At 34.9% G+C, this 23,998-nt stretch overlaps 2 protein-coding genes and 2 long non-coding RNA genes across 5 annotated transcripts; 1 reads left to right on the top strand and 3 right to left on the bottom strand.

Annotated features, from left to right (window-relative positions):
* Nucleotides 1-891: 891 nt before the first annotated feature.
* Nucleotides 892-3,625, bottom strand: LOC118433827. Of its 2 annotated transcripts, XR_004833595.1 has the most exons (5): nt 2,739-3,625; nt 2,605-2,672; nt 2,277-2,352; nt 1,930-2,190; nt 892-1,856 (listed from the first exon to the last, which is right to left on the bottom strand). It is a non-coding gene; the product is annotated as an uncharacterized LOC118433827 (long non-coding RNA). The 2 variants fall into 2 exon arrangements; XR_004833594.1 differs by having other exon boundaries at nt 892-2,190; nt 2,739-3,616.
* A 971-nt stretch (nt 3,626-4,596) lies between these two features.
* LOC118433888 lies at nt 4,597-6,084 on the top strand. Its single transcript, XM_035846333.1, has 2 exons — nt 4,597-5,478; nt 5,553-6,084. Exons 1-2 carry the CDS (start codon nt 5,141-5,143, stop codon nt 6,034-6,036), a joined length of 822 nt encoding a protein of 273 aa, XP_035702226.1. The 5' UTR covers nt 4,597-5,140; the 3' UTR covers nt 6,037-6,084.
* Nucleotides 6,085-6,133: 49 nt separating this feature from the next.
* On the bottom strand, nt 6,134-8,525 carry LOC118433884. Its single transcript, XM_035846324.1, has 3 exons — nt 7,290-8,525; nt 6,894-7,209; nt 6,134-6,816 (listed from the first exon to the last, which is right to left on the bottom strand). Exons 1-3 carry the CDS (start codon nt 7,723-7,725, stop codon nt 6,354-6,356), a joined length of 1,215 nt encoding a protein of 404 aa, XP_035702217.1. The 5' UTR covers nt 7,726-8,525; the 3' UTR covers nt 6,134-6,353.
* A 3,907-nt stretch (nt 8,526-12,432) lies between these two features.
* LOC118433908 lies at nt 12,433-20,543 on the bottom strand. Its single transcript, XR_004833664.1, has 3 exons — nt 20,212-20,543; nt 19,754-19,913; nt 12,433-14,079 (listed from the first exon to the last, which is right to left on the bottom strand). It is a non-coding gene; the product is annotated as an uncharacterized LOC118433908 (long non-coding RNA).
* Between the last annotated feature and the right edge of the window lie 3,455 nt (nt 20,544-23,998).

The following is a 23,998-nucleotide window of genomic DNA, read 5'->3' as shown; positions in this document are numbered from 1 at the left end:
GGAACGAATTTGTTCCCATTGTTCTCTTAACTTCACGCATATGAACAGTTGCATTATTGATAATCCGAACCCTGTTATGAACATGCCTCTCAAGTGGGAGTGGAATTTGATCAACGATAATTGGTTTGTTTAAAAATGATTTACGCAAAAGCATAGGCAAATCATGTTTGCAACGTTAATCCGGTAATCCAACCTATTAAATTAAAGGGTAGCTAAGAGATTTTACATGGAGGATCATCCTCCATATAAAAATGAATTGTTTGCGTATTTCATCGCATTGCTATAGATTTAAGCACGATGCACTATGTACCTATGTGCATCCATACGTATGTTTTTAAGTAGGTGACGTGGGTGGGTCTCGTTTGAGTGTCTTTGTTTGTGCATATTTTGATATTTGCAATATGGTGTCGGAACGGTTTGTTAACGGGCGATGAGTACCTTGGACTTTAATATGATCGTTGTAAATTATAATTGGACTTTGCTAATGCAGATTTCAAAACATGGAAAGCATGAACTTTGCTACTAATTTATTGATGAGTAGAGCAAAGGTCTTTTCTGCCTAATTTGAGAATCGCCTATTATTTCCATGAATTAGTAGAGATGCAATTTAAATTGGCCGATGTATTTACGTCCGAGTTGTGGGGCTGAAGTCTGGCAGTCGAATGAGTGTAAGATTTTAGTGAAAAAGCTACATAACATACGTCTTTTTATATATTGTAAACTCTTGAATCTGGAATGTAGGTAGGTCTATTTAAAATTTAGTTTTCATGTAAATATTCAACTTATGTAAATACGTGTCTTATTTTGCATTTAATGGAAAGAAGTTTGCATAACTATTTGTTTGCTAAATTTGTAAAGAAATTCACGTTTAATGTTTGTACATTAGGTAAGTAATTTCAAATGCATTTATATATTGCTAAAAGATCTTGAGTAAATAATTAAGATTCATTTCATCGGAGCTCATAAGTAGGTATAAAACTTGACGCTTATTTTAACACGGGGTTCTGAAAACATGCTTTCCTTCGTAAAATTGGATTTTAATAAACAACATTTGTACAACATATTAAATTTCATAAGAAAGTAGTATCTTTAAATAACCTTATCACGTGATTAATTATACAAGTAATAAGTAAATAGTATTTTTAAATTTTTGCGTATACATTTGCATAATATAAGTACGTCACAAAGTTGCAATAAAAATAATCTAGATATTAGTAAACATGTAGTCATTTTACTAATTATCAGGTGAACAATATGAGCGGATCAGAATTGTTAGGTACATGTTTGGGTAATTATGCAGAGATTGGTAAATTTGTACCTCGGAATGTTTATTCCACAAGATCGATAAATAAATGACATTTTTACATAAGAAATAAACAGTATTCTGACAGACTCAAAATATATTTTCGGTTTGCTTCTTTTCCGAGTTGCGCTTTTCATTGCATACATTGTGGACATTTGTACAATTCCAGCCACATAAAAACTTTATATTACGTCATAATTAAAGGAAAATCAAGAGTTCAATTTATGACTGTCATACTGCTAAAATAATTTCTTGCGCATCTCTACCAGTGATACGAATGACTCATGTAAGAGTGCAATTTTTACGTATTCTATACGCATATAAACATACATATGTATTTACATACCTATACGTTTATTAGATGTATGAAAACATGGAACATAACAGTGCATTACTGATGTTTAGAGAAAACGCTATTACGTACATACTTAGGTAATATTATGAACTATTACGTACATACACATGTGTACTTATGTGCATCTCAGATGAGTAAATTAATGTCGATATCCTGTCGAACACGACTGCCTTCGCCTTATCAGTTCCCATCAGTCCGCTGCGATATCAGTCACAAAGAGATTCTAGATAGCTCGAAATAATTTGTCTATCTTTGATTCATCGTCGATTACCGTATCAATTTTGTTGGACAAAAAAGTTGCATTTGCCTGAACAATTTGACTAAAATGAACACTGGAGCACAAAATTCTCCATCTTGTCAAATATCTATTTGTAGTGAGATGTATACAATAATCATTCGTCTCCATTCTCCGTGATTTCCTATCAGTCCTCTATGATATCGATAAAGTGGCTCTCCTTAAAATCCCAGATTTTATCCAACTTCCATGAGATGACCAACTCTGTGGTCACGATGAAGTACCCCATTTTCAAATCTGTCAAAAAAGTAACATTAGAAAAAATGTTTTGATATTCACATAGCTTTTATGATGTAGAATATACAGTAAGAAGTGAAATTTACCTGGTGACACTTGTTGGTGTATGTCATCCAGAGTGTTTGGTATTTCCAAGTCGGTTGACGAATATGATTTTGGTTGCTAACAAAAGATTACATATTCATTAGTTGCATTTGCATGACTTCATCACGTCAGGAACATACACTTTCATAAAAATTGAAAGGTACGACAACTAATTAGTTGGATGCTTTTACTATTCTGCAAATTCGAGACTTTGAGAAGCATGTGATCGATAGGGTCAAATCGTCGGAGTAGATGCTTTACATATGTATGTACATGCGGTCCGTGACTAGAGTACAATGGGTAACTAACTACAATGATCTTGACACTTACAACATATTGATGAGAAATAGCACTGCGAATGTGCTCGGGTAGTGGTGGTTCGTATCAAACTGGATAAACTGCACAAGGAAACATCAACATTATGCAAGGAAAATACATTTTTATATAAAACGTGCAGTACAAACCTTTCTGAGCTTCATCCTACTAATTATGTCACTCTTTAAAAAAATGGAATTTCGGAAGTATATATTTTTATATTTTGAGAGATGCAACAAGTAAAAATCCAGAAAATGTGTCCAGTTGGCCGATGCGAGTGATGAGGAGTAAATACGAGGAGAGATAAAAACGGCGTCCTTCCCGTCCGAAAATATGTAGAGGCAAAAATCCTATAGAGATGCGTGGGCATAAATTATCAATTTATCGAGTTTCTCCCAGCAAAGATCTTCCTCCAGTGTCGACCCAGTTCTGTCCTTACGTTCGGCTTTCTTTCATTCAAACCTTGTCTAGCTCGTCTCAATTTGAAACTGGGCAAACAACTTGTATTTCTAAACTGCGAACTTGTCTCTGTGATGCATTTTCTTTAAATCAGTTTTCAAGTTTAACACGACTAAACCAGAGTTGCTAAATGTCGGCCTGCCTCGTCCATTTCGCAGACCGAGTTCGTTAGCAACAGGTTGGCAACAACTCGGACCATCCATTATTTTCAACTCCACTTTCACCTCTCATTCCAGATTGTCACTCCATCAAAGAAATTGCATGCGCATTCCTACTCTCGAACAAAGATGAGATTCTCTACCTCGACCTCTAGAGCATGGAATGTATGTAATACAGGTTTTTTAGCCCATTATCATTGCACTACAGAAAGATGCCTAAAGTTTAGGTAAGTATCTGAAAGACAATTTTTGCCATAACCACCCGTGCAGCCCTATTAAATATTCATTAGCCGGGTGCTAATTAAAAAATATACATTCTATTTAAAAACTCGAAATTATCTATGTATATATCTACATATGTACGTGCGTACTTCCCATACAATTGGCTAAATATTATTAAGAAAACCTGCTAGAACTCATTGATTTCATTATTTGATTATTTTTAGCTTTGATTGGTATTAACAAAACACGGGTGTTTCAAAAAATATGTACTATGTAGAACATTGTTACTGGCACAGCCCTTTATTTATAGGAGTAAATTTAAACTCGACGTGCCTTAATGAATATTTTAAGGAGTAATTGACAGGAAATAGTAATTTACATTTATGATGCCTTTATAATCTACACATCTTAGATATGTATGCAAATTGAGTTACCCACGCACATACGAGTATGTTCTAAATATTAGGGTTGGACATACAAAGGATTGTCGCTCATTCACCAAAACCATACTTGAAAATTAATAAGTGGCTTGTACCCATGAAATCAAGTGAGTAAATCATTACTTTAGTTCAGTGGATAGCATTCGATGTATTTATTTAGGAATCCGGAATTTTTCATGTCTAATGACATGTTTTTACAGTGTCAAGTTTTATCTACCTTCACGTGGAATGACTATCTGGCTTCATTGTTGCATGCAATATTTACTGGTCCTGATTCTACATATACACCATGAACCAAGGTTCATGATATACACTTTCTCCGACACAAATAAAAACGTTACATTTTCGCAAATTTGAGGTCTTTCTCAACCATGACGGACGCTATTTGGTTATTTTATTTGTTCCTTTATCGAAATAATGCAAAATCCAGGTTCTCTTAGAAAACGCCGTCCCCGTACATTTTCTAAGGTAATAATCCATAAGTGCAAGTTACATAAACTTTAAAATATTATGTGGCCCGTTGGATATATATTTTAAGAGTATTTATATATTTTTAAATATTGGGGATATTCATTACGAGGTCGCATAGTTGGCAATGTTCACAAAAAATTTTAGCGAATTAATTTGTGAAGTTGCACATATCCAAGGCTAGTATTTAGTTGGCAAAATTTGTATTCAAAATTATGTTCGATGCGAACATGCGAACTCGTAATGAATGCCCCCATTACTCCTGAAATATAAGGTTACATCAGACCCATGGAAATTTTGCAAGCTCGAAAGTGACAACCGGAAAATAATACGATCCGACAAGGAACAACAAATCACCCACTTGGATGATAAGGACACGATTTCGTCAAGTTTCGAAGAAGGCATACCTAAGCGAAATTCCGCTAAAACTTGGGGAGTAGAAAAGCCTTATCTTATAAGCAAGCATCGCATCTGGCGACTTCGCGCAGTGATATTGCTTGGTCGAATTGGCTTCATGTTGCCATGGCGGTGGACTGAAAATAGATCCCTTGATGGAATTGTAATAGAAAAGTTTTCCACATTTTGGGAACGCGTATGGAATTTGGGGTCACTTTTCATCTGCTGTTTGTCTTGCGTTCTTACTTACTTTCACACTTCAATTGCCTTTAAATCATTCAAATCTGGGGAGAAAGGTATCGATCCACTTTCTCCAGTCTGCAAGGAACTGCTTGGCACTCACACGCCGCAATTTTGAGCATCGTCTTGATTATTTATCAGGACAGGATTCGTGTCTATTTGAACGCAATGTTTCTGTTTAACAGACACCTTGTAGAGGAGTTATGTCAAGGTCAATTCGATGACGATGATGAGGACGATGGAAGCAACCTCTTTTACAACTGGGCCTATCCGTTCTTATGGATAGAACTCTTTTTATCATTGTCCAGATATATTGTCAATTATGATGCTCCCCTTTACATGACGAGCTTCTTGGGAACTAGAGATCAGATTCAGTGGTGGTTGGTCTTGCTTGGAGCATTGCAGGATTTTATGACGGGGACTCACCTAGTTGCGGGAACCTTGATATTGGGATATGTTACGGTCACTCATGCAGTGACGATCAATTTCTGGTTGAGGGAGGCACAGTAAGTTCTAAACATACTGACTACTTATGAGGTACGTATGTAAATAATCTCAATTTATGAATTTTTGCGTGCAGCAGGGACAATGAAAATGTGGCGACGAAAGAGCATCTCCGGTCTCAAGAGAGGGCAGTGCAACTATTTCGTGCGGCACAAGTCTTGTCGGGACATTTCAATTTAGATGTCGCCCGTTGTTCGGTCACTCTTTGTGCATTCATCAACTGGTCGGCTGCTATAGTTTGCGGTTTCACCTTTGTTCGATCCTTGAACTATTTGATGATCTCTGAATTCCCGGGATCCATTTTGTACCCTGTTGGCGTCATTGTTACAAGTTGTTCAGCAATGTCGCAGCTGTCGCAAGCCGCGGCGATTAGGGACGTGAGCATGAGCTTCCTAGATTCGTGGTGTAACGGAGCGAATAAAGAATTCAGACGCTTTCTCGCGTCATGCCAGTCGGTCAAGGTGGATGCGATGGGGGTCGTTGTCTCTCGAAGGAGTTTGGTCACCTTCTTTAAAACTGTAACGGATCATATTATTGATTGTATTATTACTTTCCGTTAAACACAAATTAAATAAAATCTTTTAAAAAACCTACATAATTTATTTAATAATAACCTAATTAATCCACTTAATTAACAACCATTAAATAAAGTATACGGTTCTATAGATTTAATTTTTAAAATCTTTTTAATTATCATGAGAGTTCTACTACTGACTTGACTATTCTTTTCTTTCTTAACAATAAATATGCAATGTATGTACATGCTATTACCTAATTGTACTGCTAAGGTATATTTATGCTGAGAATTTAAGAAAACCTTTACTACATGATGCTATAATTTAAAATGACACAATTTGCTATCATTACTGCAAACAACTTATTTCTCCAGGAGCAGCAAATTAATTAATCTGTCCACGCAGAACTGCCAAATAATTAATGATGTCAATCCGTCGAAAAACTTGCCATCTCCCATTCCCACTTTTATCGGAGGACATGATGCCAAAAATTTCTTAACCCAAGCATTTCGGGACCTCAGTCGTTTCATGTGTTTTGAGAACTTCACCGTCGCAACGTATGATTTACTAAGAGAATCCAGGGTGATATGAATTATTAAGAAGTAATTCATTCCCATCAAGCAGAAAAATGCAGACACGCCAAAACTAAGATTATTCCAGGATGTTATGATAACATAGAGTGAAAGTATTTCAGACACGATTGACAGGAAGGCGAAAATACTGATGAAAGGCTTACTCATCACAGAGTTGGCCAGGTTTTGGAATACTTGTGCGACGCGAAAGGCCTCTAATCCATGATTTGCAAAATGGTAATGATCCAGTTGTCTAAATATTGTAACATTTCAGTTTTTAAAAAGGTGAAATTTTCTTAGCAATAAACAGAACAAGGTGCAAAACCTCACCCTTCAATCATCTTGATCCACAATTCCACCATTACAGAAGGATAAATTAAAATCCGGCTAATCGTGGTAATCATAACTCCTGCCAGCGAAAGCCAAACGTACCCCTGCGCAAAGCCATTGATAAGACGCACCCATACCTCGGCGTCTTGGTCGCCCCATCGATCCTGACACTCGAGGAATAAGGTGCTTGCAATTGAGGGTGGCATGCAGGGCAGAAATAATCCTACCGCCCCCATCATTCCAGGGACGGCAAATATTGACAATTTTACGCAATAAAGATTGGAAAATATGCTGATTTTCGTGTATTCTGATGCCCCTGAAATTTGAAAAAACTCTGGATCAATGACTCCAGTCACCAGAATAATGAGTAAAACTTTGATAAGCATATAATCTTACCTCTTTCTATGCATTTCGTCTCAATCCACACACAAGTTTTCAGTAATTGTAGTAGTTCTTTTTTGCGAAATAGGAGACAAACGTGCAGACCAAATATCGGAACATAGTTGATAAGAAAGAAGAATGCAATGACTTTTTGCCAAACGGGAAGACCTTTGCTTCCATTCGAATTATAGATATTTTTATAAAACCAGAACGAATACACGAGGTTGTAGAAGAGCCATAAGAAAGCAGTGCAAGCGTAGATAACCCAATGGCTTGTTTTATTAATGACTGAAAAACGTCTTCCCTCCTTGCTTACAGATTCTGACTTTAAAGGAATTGCAAACGACCTTAACGTCCATTTAGTCAGCCAGGTCATGATGGATAGGTATGAAGTCTCCGAGAGCGAAAAAGGGGTCGCAAGTTTTCGCAGCAAATTACCCATGTTGTACATTTCGAAAGTCAATGCCTCAAAGTTGACGCCTTCAAATTTTTGTTTAAAAGTGGACGAGAAAGACGTTTTCACATCCTATGAACAGAAATTATTTTTAAATGGATATGGAAATAGTAAAATAGCCGTCAGAAGGAATTTGTCGCTTAAATTACTGTAATCCGGCACGCTATTACTACGTAGTATCAGTAAATTACTATTTCGTAAAAAGAATGGTAATTAAAATTGCGCAACACGACATTCATTTTGCTCGTGAAAATTCATTCCGTAACACGCAACAACTTTATTGCTACTCTTTTAAAGACTTTCAACTATGTAAGCGACTACTTCGTTAATTGCAGCAAAAATTATGGCTTAAAAAGTTGTGTCAACGACTGATTTTTGTTTTATAATCCAAATATGACAGCAAACACACCTTAATTTTACTACTGGCTGCATTCTCTGGACAGCAAAATTATTAAATGAAGTATCGCAGAAATATTTATGAATTTGTTAGCTTTACGTTACGGGTTGTAGTGAAAAAAATTACGGTAGCAGCATTTCAATATCTTTTTCCATCATTGAGAAATCGGATGCTCCTTTGTGATGTTTTGTAACTTTCGCCCAAGGGGTGGAGGAGACCAAATTATTGCTACTGATGAGCTCGAAAAAATCAGCTCTAAAAATTGCAATTCTTAACAAAATCAAATTGTTTTGTGTCGTTCGAAATTCCGGTTTCGATTGGTAGACTAATGTGTATAGATTTCAGTCATCCGGAGTGCGGACACAACAACACCATGCAGCAAATTATATAAACTTATGGATTTCGATATGCTTTGCATCCTGATTAGTAATTCCATGAAAAACTATTGTTGTTTGTACATAAATAGAATACATGGGTCAATTGCATTGTGTTCATAATACAATTGGATTGTCAATTATTCCAAATTCGGTAATTGAGTTAATTTGCCCGTTAAATTACAGTGAACTACCTAAGTTACAAGTTAGAGCTCGATTAATTGGATTGCATTACAAGTTACAAATTGGCTTATTTGCCTACATTTCCTCACCAAAATCGTGTAACTACAACAAAGCTGCTAAATTGGTTGTCATTTGCATCACAATTAGAAAATCTCTATTAATTATTCAGTTCATGTGTCAACACTTTTGTATTTTATGGCTCAATAGCCCACATTAAAAACGAAGGCAAACCAGAAACCCAGGGGCGAGTATGGATGCAAAATATAGAGTGAATTGTCGAAAAATATGCATCTAATAAATTCCGATATAGAATGAATTAAATTTTTACAGAAATTTGCTATGTGATCTGCCCATGGGGCTATAGCGCTGACAAGTACTCGCCGCATTAGTCGGGAAAGTGTTACAAAATCCCCAGTGGGTGTTTCGTGAGACACTATTTCGTGCGACACAGTCTTGTCAGGACATTTCAATCTGGATGTCGCCCGTTGTTCGGTCACTCTTTGTGCATTCATCAACTGGTCGGCTGCTATAGTTTGCGGATTCACTTTTATTCGATCCTTGAACTATTTGATGATCTCTGAATTCCCGGGATCCATTTTGTACCCTGTTGGCGTCATAGTTACAAGTTGCTCAGCAATGTCGCAGCTTTTTCAAGCCGCGGCGATAAGGCCCTTATCATACGGGATGTGAGTATGAGCTTTTTAGATTCGTGATGCAAGGGGGCGAATAAAGAATTCAGACGCTTTCTCGCTTCATGCCAGTCGGTCAAAGTGGATGTTTGGCCACCGTCTTCAAAAATAGTTAGGATCCGATTACAAAAGAAAGAAACTTTTGAAAAATGCCTGTAAAATCCGAAAAACTTAATTAATTACAAACAAATTTTCATGAGTTATAAACAAGGTTCCTACCATTCAATTTTTTGCTTCATACGGTCCATAGACCCTCATCCTTCCTATCTGGCGAATTTTTTGTCTCGCGGTCCCCATAAGTGCTTTGCCACTCTTTCTCGCTACCTCTTTTGAGGTGCGTGACAAAATCTGACGGAATCTTACCAAGTTTTTGGCTGGTTTTGTTCGACGACTATATTCTCTCTTGCATAATGCCCAAAATTGTTCAATTGGTCTTGCCCGAGGGACGTAGGGAGCATATTCCTTTTTTGCAACAAAATCGATTTTTTTCGACCACAGGTAGTCCAGAACAACTTTTGAATAATGAAATGTTGCTGTGTGTAGTCTGAGAAGTACATTACGATTATTGATAAAGAGGATCAAGATCTTCTTTACACAATCGTTCAGATATCTCTCCGAGGTCATGGTGGCTGTGGTCACGAACGGCTTTGAGACGTCCCCCAATGAGTCCAATGCTTGCCCAATTATGTGCTTTGTGCGGAATTTTGACTTCGGCGTGTATTTGAAGGAATCTTTAAACGTTTTCTTATTAGTACATGAGTAGTACTTCCTCACAGGGACTTCATCTGGATCAATCGAGCACTTGGTCTCATCATCCATAACCAGAATCACGGGCATGTTTTGCTTGACGCGTTTTTCAGCAATCTGCCGAGAGTTGGGCTTTGCTCTTTTTTGCTGACCTTGGTTGTACTTTGGTGCAGGGGTCGCCTTATAGGATTTGACCCCCAACTTCGTAGGTTTAATGTCATGTAAACTTAATTTTGCTATTTTCAATTTGTAGCCCAAATTACCGTCTGATATCCCAAGGTTATTTTGGCATTCCTGCCGAAGTCTACGTGTCACTTTGGGGGTCGCTACACGAGCAGGACGATTTTTTAATTTTTTGAATTCAGCATTCCTGCTCTCCTCATACATATCTAAAACTCTGCAAATTGCCCAATTAGGAATTTTTGCTCTTTCGAAGTGGCTATTAACTATTTTCCGGACGCGCTCGCACACATTTTCGTAGTAGTGGCAAATCTTTTTTGCGAGTTGTTCCCGATTTTTTGTTCTCATTTTGGAACTAGTCGAGATATCGACTTCCGGTTTTCTAATTTGGGTAGCTAATCGCATGGACTACAAAACTACGGCGTTTCAATTCAGTGGCAATTTTTCTTCCATATGAATAAATACATTTTCCAAAAGTTTCTTTCTTTTGTAATCGGATCCTAATTTAATAATAACCTAATTAATTAACTTAACTAACAACTAATAAATAAAGTATGCGCTTCTATAGAATTGTTCTTAAATATTTTTAGTTACTATGAGAGTTCTAGTGACTAAATAGTGACTCGACTATTTCTTTCGTTTCTTCCAATAAATATTCAATAGGGTCTCCCAAGTTTGTAAAAAAGATCTGAAAAAGCGAAAAGCTAAAAAATCTGAAATCCGCTTTTTTCGCTCAATACTTGACTGTCCCGATTTTTTATCGCTTGAATACTCAGGAGCAGAGAATGGGTGGTCAGGAAACTTTCGAGTTTCTTTTAAAATTTAAATTTGCTTCATGTTGGATATGATAAAACAACTATCTAAGATCATGTAAATCCAAAAATTACCAAAATGGGATGAAAATAGGATTTTTGGCAAAGGTTTGAATGCGGTAGTTTTAGTGGTTGCAATGCTTTTCAGGGGGTGTGGCGGGCGCAGGTGGGGCAATGGAATAAAATCCTCCCTCACTTTTCATACACTCACCTGATATTGCAATATATTCCATAGGGCATCAAAATCGGGCGATGTCCCCTTAAACATGTCTCTGAGAGACTGATTTTTCACTCAAAGTAGTAAAAAGAGCGAAAAAATCATCTTAAAGTAGATTTTATTTTTGAGCAGAAAAGGCGGAAAAAAGATCGGAATCGCATGCGCAGTGCGGTTTACAAAAAGAGCGAAAAAATCGTGAGCGGAAAAAGCGATTTTTTTTTACAAAGTTGGGACACCCTAATGTATTCGTATCTGTTATTAAGCTTAAACAGATATAGATTTTTCCATGAAAGTTCGTATTTATCCCAATTCTCAACCTAAATAATTAAATATGCGGAGAATAAAAAAACATTTACTACAAGATGCTATTGTTTGCCCTTATATATTTCAAGTACCATTCAACTTATCAATACAAAATTAGACTGGCCTCCCTAGGGTGACACGATTGACATTATAATTATTAAATTCATAAATTGCAATAATAACTATCGTCTTATTAATTAATTACACAAATATGTATAAATTAAAACATAACTTAAAATTACATTACTTACAATACAATTTCTATTATGACTTCAAACAACTTATTTCTCCAGGAGCAACAAACTAATCAATTTGTCCACGCAGAACTGCCAAATAATTAATCATGTCAACCCGTCGAAAAACTTGCCATCTCCCATTCCCACTGTTAACGGAAGACATGATGTCAAAAATTTCTTAAACCAAGCATTTTGTGACCTCAGACTTTTCATATTTTTTGAGAAATTTACCGTCGCAACGTACGGTTTACTGAGGGAATCTAGCGTGATGTGAATTGTTACAAAGTAATCGATTCCCATTAAACAAAAAAATACAGACACGCCAAAACTTAGTTTTTTCCAGGATGTTATGATAACGTATATGACCCTCAATCTCCTTTACGAACCGATTCCGGTCCGTCCTTCACTTACACTACCTGTGACCCCGACTCAGCCCTCCCTGGATGTTGCGGATGACCCAATATTTATGAAATTGATGACCACGACGACTATGGAAAGATGAGAGGTGCTGGATGCGATGGGAGGATGAGTGCCGACCAACAATTAGTAGATGGAAGAAGAGATGGTCACAATTGGAAGGTCCATTTATTACTGGCGAGATTTTACCTTGTACACGAGAATATATATTACAGAAATGGCTCCAGCTTTACTCCTCCTTCAATGCCACATCATCACTTCTTCCCCTTGTGCACATAGATGCACTGCTCGTGCCCAGAGGGAGCACGAGAGGAGAGTGTGGGTAGAGTGGTTACACCCACCCCCCCTAAAAGAAACTACTTTTACTCGGTGAAAGTTAGTTTGTACCTTAAACTCATTACTCATTTACCCTCTTAATACTTATACTCTTTCTCTGTCTCATTCTACTCTTTGTTTAACCATTAACATTTCATGATCTTTGTCATTTTTAACATGTTGCTTTCTTAACGTTTAACAATCAATATTAGCTTCAAGTTTATCTTGTTTTCTTAAATAATTTTAAAATTCTGACATTTCAAACAAAATTATCATGTTTCAATTTTCTTTTCCAACTTAACAATGATCTTGAAACTTTATCTTTATCAACTGTGCATCATATTAGCATTAATCCATTTTCGACTCATCTTAGCTATTTAATTCTTTCAACAAATTACATCTATTTCATCGACTTCCTGTGACTATGTCTGCACCGTCTAACAGGCTCAGGAGTTTCTCTCCTAAAGGAAAGTCTGCTCCCGTACCCAAAATACTGGTATCATGATCAGGAGGTGTCTCCGAGAAGTCAACTCCCTCAATCACCCTGTATTCTACGGTGTGGACCATCTACTATCTTAACATCGTTACCTTTAATTGATTAGGATCATCTTGAATATTATAAATCATATTTTCTAGATTATAATTGTACTATAATCATGACTCTCAGACAATATTTTATCAAATTTTACTGTGAATGACAAATTAATATTTTGACAATCTAACCAAATTAAGTACATTTTAGCAAATAGTACGAATATTTTCCTATTTAAGCCTTTCTCTTTTCTTTTAAAGTCTTTCAAAATATCATATAAAACTTAATTTTGCTCTTTAAAACCAATAATCAAACATTTCTTATAATAAACTCGTGTGAAAATATCAAAAACTGAAAACTTTTTACTTGCTGAATATGAAATTCTTAAGACAAAATTTGAACTCTATTTACGAGACAAAATACATTAAAAATTCAATTGCGACTGAACCATTCAATAAATATTTACCTATTCGTTCTCAAATTATCAAAATCATGTTCTACTGTGTACATATCAATTACGAAAATACATTTTAACGAAATTTGTGAAGTAACGACTTATTGTACCAATTACATACATAAAAATTAACCAATACGAAAAAAAAATCTGTTACAAATTACGAATCAAAATAATACGATCATCACATTAAATTCAACATTTACGAGACATTACTTTTCCTTACGTACCATTTTAAATATTCTAGAAGATTTGCATTTGATGACGAAATCCAAGTGATGAATATGATTGACGAAAATCCAGCGACGATTTTTATTGCAGCGAATTTTAAGACGATGAGACTCGATGACTTGCTGATGACGTTGTGGTGATCGAATTTATACTAAATTCCAATTAAGACGATTAATTTGATGTAGACAATATATTACGCAGAGTTTCTTAGGAGCACGACCCGACATAGGAGTTTTGTCATAAGACATTCACCCGAATGGAAAACTAAAGATAAGAACAAACAGAATAGATTTTACAAAGTATGATATATCTCGTTAAATGGATAGCTTAAAAATAAATCAATTTGACAATATTATCTCTCTATTTTGACAACTTTTTGACACACATTACTTCGAATATTACATATACCAACTTTTCTAATTAGAATATTTTAAATTATTATTATCTGAATGTTAAAACATATTTTATCATTGATGGAGATGATTTTAAACTGTGTCAAATGCTATATTTTCCAAATAAAACTGAATCTGACAGATAATATTGTGACTTTTTAAGAAGATGAACAAAACGTTAGAATGTTTTTGCATTTACAAATCGATATGTGCTCATTAGATAGAATCATTAAGCTTAGAAAGATATTTCCTTGAAAATATGGTTATGTAAATTTAAATGTACTAAAGACGAATTATTATTCAGAAATCAGTGCGTGAGTTTGAACTGATAGCAACTTGAGATGACTTTTTTAGTAATAACCAAACGTATTATGACCCATTTTACTGCAAGTAATTATTTCTTAATAAAATATTTTGATTTATAAGTTGCAATTATTGACCAATTATTATTGATTTGACTATTGTGATACGAAAAATTAATTCTCAAAATTCAAATTATGACACTGACCAGATACTGTATCATGTCAATTTCCCACAAATTCAAAAATATCAATTTATGTGCCCATTCTTCTTAACTCTTGTTTAAAATTACTCAGTGTAAACTATACCAATAAAACTCATCAAAATAATTAATAATACTTTTGCTAATGAAAAATTAAGACGCGCGGGTCACCATTCTTCTCATTTTAACCTATAATTGCAATTTTAAATAGTGCATTTGTTTGAAATTCATTTTGAACGTTTTTGGTTTTGCTTCTCAATTTCAAATTCTTGACATTCTTGTAACCAGTTTTTCTTTGTGTTGACGTGTACTAAAAATTCTATTCAGAAAAATAATGGTAAAATGAGTACCAACAAAAAATTAAACTTACTATTTAAGGAGGATTATTGAGCGTGTGAACTCTAAACTTTACCGATGTAACTTCTGCGGCATGTGAACCACTAACTCTTTACTTTAAAGAAAACTTATTAACGTTATTTAACGTATTGTGGGTGTGTGAACCCTAACATTTACCAAAAACAAACTTTAAAATTATCAAAAATTACTCTGTGGGTGTGAGAACCCTAAAAACTTAACAGAAACAACCAAAATTTTATCTAACCTTAATAATTTACTTTATTTTAATTATGGGTATGCGAACCCTGAAAACATTTAGTAAATCGAATCAACTTTCCCTAATCTCAATAATTTTATTTGTGGGTGTGCGAACCCTATTTCAACTTTAATATACTACCATAATTTCATGGCTTAATGGGCGTGCGAACCCTTAAATATACTTCTTTTAAAACTTACTTTCCCCTTTAAAACTTTAATATGGGCGTGCGAACCCTTAATTTACCTTATATCCGATTAATTTCATCGGTTTGTGGGTGTGCGAACCCAAAAATTTGGCGTGCGAGCCTGCTTTATAAACCCTTTTAACTTAACCTTTTGCAAAATTAACTTAATTTAACCTACTAGGCCTTTCTCTCTTCATTACTCTTATTACCTCAAAAACTCTTCCTTTACCTTTATCAACCCAAAATTCTCTTTGATTTATATAGCGCTTTCTTACTTCATTCTTTATTATTATTGCAATTGCTAAGAGCGTGCGAGCTCAGGTCCAATTATTACTATTCTTTTATCCTTCAACTTTCCTCCTTTTTCCTCTCTCTTCTTCTATTTCTTTTAAATGAGCGTATGAGCTCTGGACCTTTTAGTACTATTTTCTTTCTCTTATCTTTTCTTATTTTTCTCTCTCTCTTACACATTCAGAAACTAAAAAAAGACATTCTCTATTGCGCTATAGAGAAGTTTTGACAGTTTGTTAATCAATAACTGTGAATAAATTCGACACGAGAGAGTAACTTCTCACACCAACTAAACTCAATTATGATAAAATTAAGTCTGTATCGTATAATTGTGAGCAACTTTCAATTTCCTGTTATCGTAATTTTGCTAGCTAAATTACCATATGGAATTAACTTTCTCTTGTTTCTAATTGAGGTGATCAATCTCAAAATGAATACTAGATAAATTCTGCTCCAATCAGACCTTGGAAATAAATACACAAACTGATAGATGTTTTGAAATCAAATAGAAATATATACTGAGCCTAACTGTCTCGGGAGCGGATTTACCTCTGACTAGTTAAAACCCTTCCTACCAAAGGAGATATTCGCACCTTCCTTTAATTACTTCGCACAAAACCTTCCCAAATACGTAGAATATCCGAAATAGTTCAAAAATAGATTGTTACTTCAAAAATAAGTAAAATATACACAAATGTTTAAATCAGTCATAGTTTTTTAAAAAAAATACATGTCAACTTCCTCTTAAACGTCGTTGTTTGAAATATTTGACTCGGAAACTTATTGTACAATTATACAATTCAAATTGAAAACACGAAAAATTGAAATTTTGAAAAAGAAAATTTGAAAAATATGCTTTGAAATATAAAATTTTTAATTGAAATTTGAATTATCTATGCCGAATAATAGTTCGACTGTACTGGAGAGCTGAAATACTGTTGTGGTTGATTAATAATGTTATGATTGTTCGCATAAATTACATAAGGATTAAAACATTGATTAGGAATCACAAAAGGATTTTCGCCACATGGTGTGACCGAATTTTGAGACGTAACAGGATTTTGAAGGGGTCTCAACACTGGTAATTGTCCATTGCAATCCCTAGCGAAATGTCCTAAAAGATGACACCTTCTACAAGTAACATTAGCATAATCAACAACCTTGTTCTCTTTTCTTCTATTCTGCTGACTTACAATTTTAGAAGTAACCCAAGTATTTTTAACGTGTGATGGTTTTGACTCATTTACTAACCCTGCCTTAACTTTATTCTTGTTCCTAACAAAATTATTATCCTGTTCTGCATAGGGAGCGCCCATAAATCACGTGATCGATTAGAGGGGGGGAGGGGGTCTGAAATTTGTCACGAATTATCACGGGGGGGGGCGGGGTAGATGGTCAGATGTCACGTGACATGAGTAAAGTTTTTTGCCAATAAATGTCATGAGAGTTTATATCGTGCGTGTGGTATGATACCACACGCACGTTATATAAATTTGATTTTCATTTTGCATATTTATAAACTTGCTTCGACCTAAATTCTTATGTCTGACTGGCGTATTAAATAGTTATTTACACATGTGTGTAATGTAGCTCTAATTTGATTAATGATTTAAAAAATATTGTTATTCCGGACATGATTTAATTTGAGCATCATCTCGTGTCACGTGACCGGTGGGTGGGGGGTAGCGAAATTATCACCACCGGTCACCAAGGGGGGGGAGGGGGTCAAAATTGTCCAAAAATCGATCACGAGATTTATGGACGCTCCCATACCTTTGTAAATTTTCTAAATTTTTACTAATTTGCTTAACCTTTCGTTTAAATGACAGAACTTCTTCTCTACTTACTGAATTTTGGCTTCTACTTTTTGTAGGTATTTCCTCATCTACAGAATTTAACATTTCACAAATACTTGTATAAACCTGATCAATTAAATTATTCCCTAATGTTAAAATTTTATGTGTAATTTCACTATTACAATTCTCAACTGTTTTCTCTAGTTTTGAATGTGTCTTATTTTCCCTACTGTGTAGAACCTGACTATTCTCACCTACCTGTTGTGAAATTTCCTGCTTCAGTTATTCTACCTTTGCTTCTGTAAGACCTTGAACACTAATAACCTGTGTCTGTGCATTTCGTTGCGATGTTGACTCTTTTCCTGAATTATTAGGCATTTTCCAATTCTTGAATAAACAAAGCGACTGTCAACTAAATTCAATTGATTTCCTATTGTACGGTCTTATGTTGCTACCTATTCAGGCCAAAAATTAAAACTCCCAAAATTACTACTTTCTCCAATTTATTTAATTCTGTAAATAATTTACGCTTAATATTTATAACTTACAGCCAAAAAATTATAACTCAGTTACTAATCGAAACTTGTGAAACTCAAATCTGCCACCCAAATACTTCACCAAAAATAAAAATTTTCATTTTGAAATTATTTGAACTTTTAAATAAAAAATTGCATCAACCACTAAACAAATCAAAAAATTCAAAACCCGAATTGTCAAACTCAATTGTATACTTGCTGTACTATTCGACTATTGTGCTGTAATTGTAACTAAACTTTAGTATGTATGTACATACGTAATGTTTCCTAAATTTTCTTAATTTTCCTTGCTTAAAACTCGAAATGTAATCTGTTTGCCTTTAACTATCAATTCAAAATCAGCAAATATTCAAATGTATTGACTACGTGACCAACGAATCGTACTATAAACTGAAAAATGTGAAATATCTACGTTAACCTTCGACTTTAGGATAACTATGTAGAGAATACAATGACCAAAAATACAATTTTCCTATCACAACGCGCTATTCAACCTGAACTTGACTGTATATTGAACCTTTATCTTAACTTGTAAAGCCTCCTTCTTAATTTAATATGTATGTAACCAAACTACAGAAATTTTCCACAAAATAACTTGAATTTGACTCTAAATACAATAAACCTTGACTTATAACATGATTAGATGACCAAAACTCTAGACAAAATTTAAATAATGCATATTGTGAACCTTCAACCTAATTTCCATGAAACCAATACGAACCAAACTGACCGACAGAATGACTGATAAACCAACTAAACTGATAACAAATTGTTTCTAAAAAAATACTGAATCCCAACTATTGTTAAATGAATATCGAACAAAAATTTAGAAAACTGTACTGACTAGACTTTAATATGTATGCAAATACATTCCTTGCATGAGTTTACTTTGTTATCGCCTTGCTGTTTACTTTGTATTGTTCCTTTAGGAAAATTACAAGAATTCAAATGTCGCTTCGATTCGCAAGTTCACTTTGCTTCTGTTCCTTTGCTCTGCTTCTCCTTAGTTTGTTATTTAAGGTTCCAAAGATACTTTACCTATTAGCATATCTATTCAGAAATTCAAATGACTAATTACGTGACCAAAACTTGTCTACAATTGATTTTAACAACTCAACCTTCTTGGAATATGTAAGAGTTTGCTGGAGAATGTTCAAGATAAAATTTATCAAATATGTAAATATAAGACGCTGCACCAAAGAGTTCAATAATCTGAAGCACTTTCAAGGACTTCCCGTTCCTTCCTTTACGTAATTTTTAAAATTTGAAACAACAACCAATTGCTAATTCACCCAAAATTTGAGCTAAAATGAAATATTCTATACCTCTTCTTTTTCCACTATTTTCTAGCAATTAAGGAGCGTTTGACATAAATGCACACTCCCATTTGCTTACCTACTACCCAATTTCTTGCATATACATACGTACTACAATTAATTAAATACATACATATACCCTTCGAGGAGCGTATCGGATAAGCGCACACTCCCCAGGTTTATAATAACTAAGTCAACAATTAAAATAATAATCAAAACTAAAACGAAACAACTAGGAGCGGTGTGAATAAGTCACCCCACATCCCGAATCTTAAAATATTAATACCAGTTAAAAAGTAATAAAGACCTCTTACGCCCATACAAACCTCATCTCTGTAACGTTTTGACTGCGTAATCTACTTTTATATATGTAGGGAACCAATTGACCTCCAATTTCGTGGTTGACCTTGAGGGATTCTGCGATAGATCGTTTTCTCCAAAATTATACTGTCGACTGAATGGGACCACCTTTCACGAAACGCTTTTCTGTGTTATAAAATAAAAATCATATTAAAAATTTTCCCAAAACTTCACGTACATTTATAAATGCATATCTCAATCCAACAATTACAAAAAGAATTAAGATTCCATACGTATTTCCCCAAAAACCCGTTAAAAAAATATTTTAAAAAAACTCAATTTCCCCACAATAAAAATAAATTTATCCCACTTCGGCAATTTTCCCATACAATAACTTAAAAAAACCGAATCCTGGTAGGTCGTCACTTTATGACCCTCAATCTCCTTTACGAACCGATTCCGGTCCGTCCTTCACTTACACTACCTGTGACCCCGACTCAGCCCTCCCTGGATGTTGCGGATGACCCAATATTTATGAAATTGATGACCACGACGACTATGGAAAGATGAGAGGTGCTGGATGCGATGGGAGGATGAGTGCCGACCAACAATTAGTAGATGGAAGAAGAGATGGTCACAATTGGAAGGTCCATTTATTACTGGCGAGATTTTACCTTGTACACGAGAATATATATTACAGAAATGGCTCCAGCTTTACTCCTCCTTCAATGCCACATCATCACTTCTTCCCCTTGTGCACATAGATGCACTGCTCGTGCCCAGAGGGAGCACGAGAGGAGAGTGTGGGTAGAGTGGTTACACGTAGAGTGAAGTGATTTCTGACAGGATGGTCAGGAAGACGAGAATAGTGATGAGAGGCTTACTTATAACAGCGTCAACCAAGTTTTGAAATACTTGTGCGACGCGATAAGCCGCTAATCCATGACTTGCAAAATGATAATGATCCAGTTGTCTAAATATTGTAACATTTCGGTTTAAAAAAGTGGAATTTTAGAATAACAATAAGACAAGATGTAAAAGCTTACCCTTCAATCATCTTGATCCACAATTCCACCATTACAGAAGGATAAATCAAAATCCGACTAATCGTGGTAATCATAACTACTGCCAGAGAGAGCCAAACATACCCCTGCGCAAACCCATTGATAAGACGCACCCACATCTCGACGTCTTGGTCGCCCCATCCATCCCGACACTCAAGGAATAAGGTGCTAGCAATTGAGGGTGGCATGCAGGGCAGCAATAATCCTACCGCCCCCATCATTATTGGGACGGAAAATATTGACAGCTTTAGGCAATAAAGATTGGAAAAGATGCTGATGTTAGTGTATATTGATGCTCCTGAAATTTGAAAAAACTCTGGATCAATAACTCCAGTCACCAAAATTAGGAGTAAAACTTTGATAAGTTTATACACTTAAGTACCTCTTCCTATGCATTTCGTCTCAATCCACACACAAGTTTTCAGCACCTGTAGTAATTCGCTTTTACGAAAGAGGAGACATACGTGTAGACCAAATATCATTATATAATTAATAAAAAAGAAGAATGTAATTGTTTTTTGCCAAATGGGAAGAGCTTCGCTTCCGTTCGAATTATAGATATGTTTATAAAACCAGAACGAGTACATGACGTTGTAGAAGAGCCATAAGAAAGCAGTGCAAGCGTAGATAACCCAATGGCTTGTTTTATTAATGACTGAAAAACGTCTGCCCTCCTTGCTTACAGATTCTGATGTTAACGGAAGTGCAAACGACCTTAACGTCCATTTAGCCAGCCAGGTCATGATGGACAGGTAAGAAGTCTCCGAGTGCGAAAAAGGGCTCGCAAGTTTGCGTAACACATTATCCATGTTATACATTTTGAGAGTCAAAGCCCCGAGGTTAACTTCTTTAAATTTTTGGGTAAAAGTAGAGGAGAAAGTTTTCACCAACCTGCAAACAATAATTATTTTTAAATGGATAAAAAATATTAAAATATCAGTTATAAAAAGACATTTGTCATTTAAATTACTGAAATCCGGCATGCTTTTATTAGTAGTAAAATAAAACTTCGTAGAAAGAAAGGTTATTTAGTAAAATTGCACAACACGAGATTTAGGCTACTTGTGAAAATTCATTTCGTAACACGCAACAATTTTATTGCTACTCTTTTAAAGATTCGATTATGTGAGTGACTATTTCTTTAATTTCAACAAAAATTATGGGTTAAAAAGTCGTGTCAACGACTGATTCTTATTTTATAGCCCGCAAGAATGACAGCAAAGGCAACTTAATTTTATTACTGCCTGCATTCTCTCCAAACTGGACAGCAAAATTATTAAATGAAGTATCGCAGACATATTTACGAATTTGTTAGCTTTATGTTTCTAGTAATGACAAATAACGAAGCAAATCTAATTGTAAGTACGTAGGAATTAACTAAATTGAAGCAATACCAAAATTGTGAAAATCTTGTGAAATTTATAAACATTCATAATATTTTAAAATGCCCGAATTTAAAAAGCGTAATATTAAATATTACGTAAGTAAAGCGGCCATTATACAATGCAACCTTTGCGATGGTGTAGATAATGGTTACTGGAGTATTTTTAAATATTATAATGTACGATTTAGTGCACTTTAGTACATTATGCGTAACAATAATCAAACTCGGAATTTCGATTTCGAACAGCAAAAAATTGATTTTAATACATTATTCCATCATTGAATTGATGACTCGAAGATGGAAAAAGATATCGAAATGCTTACTAACAACCAAGAGTGGGTTTTTCAATAATTCGAAAAAAATTAAAGGAACCACAAATATTTAAATTTCTCCGCGTTATTTGTTTCTTCTTTTTCGAATTTCGAAAAACCTTAAGAAAAATTCGACATTCTGGTTTTGATTATTGTTATTAGTATAGTAGACTGATGTGTATTTCAGTTATCCGGATGGCCGACTAAACAACACCATGAAGTGTTCGTGCAATAAATTAAACTCATTAAGTACATAATATGGATTCCGATATGATTTGCGTCCTGATTCGAAGTAATTCCATGAAAAACCATTTTTGTTTCTGCATAAAGGCCAACTGCATTGTGCAGTGTAATTGGATTACCAATTATCAATTACTTGAAATTTAGTAATTGAGTTACTTTGCCCGTTAAATTGCATTGAACTAAATACTTGCGTTGCAAGTTACACTTGAAGTAATTGGATTACATAATGTAATTTACATTACAAGTTACAAATTAGCTAATTTAACCCATTCGCCCCCATATTTCCTCAGGAAAATCGTGTAACTAGATACAGCCCAGCTGCCAAATTGAATCAATGTCCTTTGCACCCACAATTAGAAAATCTCTAATAATTATTCAGCCGATATTTCATGGGCATGCCACCTCTTTATTTTATGGCTCGTTAGCCCACGCTAAAAACGAAGGTTTATGTATGTACCTGCAATTATTCAGCCAGTGGGAACTCTTTATTTTATTGCCCAAAAGCCCACATTAAAAATGAAGATACAACCAGAAACCGAGGGGTGGGTTTGATCACAAAATGTTCAAAAATATGAGTTATAAATTCCGATATGGAATGAATTAAATTTTTACACAGGAACTTGGCTGGCAAGCATCACTGCCCATTGTGCTATAGCGCTGAAGACCAAGACTGGTTTCATAAAACGAAATGGCTAATACTTTCAAAACCAGTCGTCCTTTGTCCTAAAACTCAGAAAATCACAATGCATGGATTTGCATTATCCCAGTAATTTTTCTTGAACGGTTGAACACAGTCTACGACACAAAGAATCTGTATGGCTATTCTTTAGTTTTGGTTGTCGAAATTTGTGATTTTGTTGTACTATTTTTGGTTATGCACATAATTCTATAATTTTGATCCACGCCCCATCGTGTTTCTAAGGACTAATTATCATTACACTTGACATTCATGTACCTGGAAACTGTTGTATGCACTAAACGATTGTGATGTAACACAATTACATGACTCCCTACTCATGACATTCATGCAATTGGGAGGTAACTGGTTAAAAAACTATCCCTTTACTCTAGTTCGCATCACATTTATGTATATATTGCCAAATAAGGGTTTGCATTTAGCATTAGCAACAACTTCTACGATGCATAAAAAACCAAGTAGCCAACAAACTAAAAATTATAGTTGGTGTAGAATATATGTAAATATATAATTGGGATTCGGGTTTTAAGTAGGTAAAATAGTATGGTCCACCTTCAAATGTGTAGTAAAAG

This window comes from Folsomia candida, unplaced genomic scaffold (genome assembly GCF_002217175.1).
Source record: "Folsomia candida strain VU population unplaced genomic scaffold, ASM221717v1 Fcan01_Sc001, whole genome shotgun sequence".
Lineage (NCBI taxonomy): Eukaryota > Metazoa > Arthropoda > Collembola > Entomobryomorpha > Isotomidae > Folsomia > Folsomia candida.
This window is presented reverse-complemented; position numbering and strand designations above follow the sequence as displayed.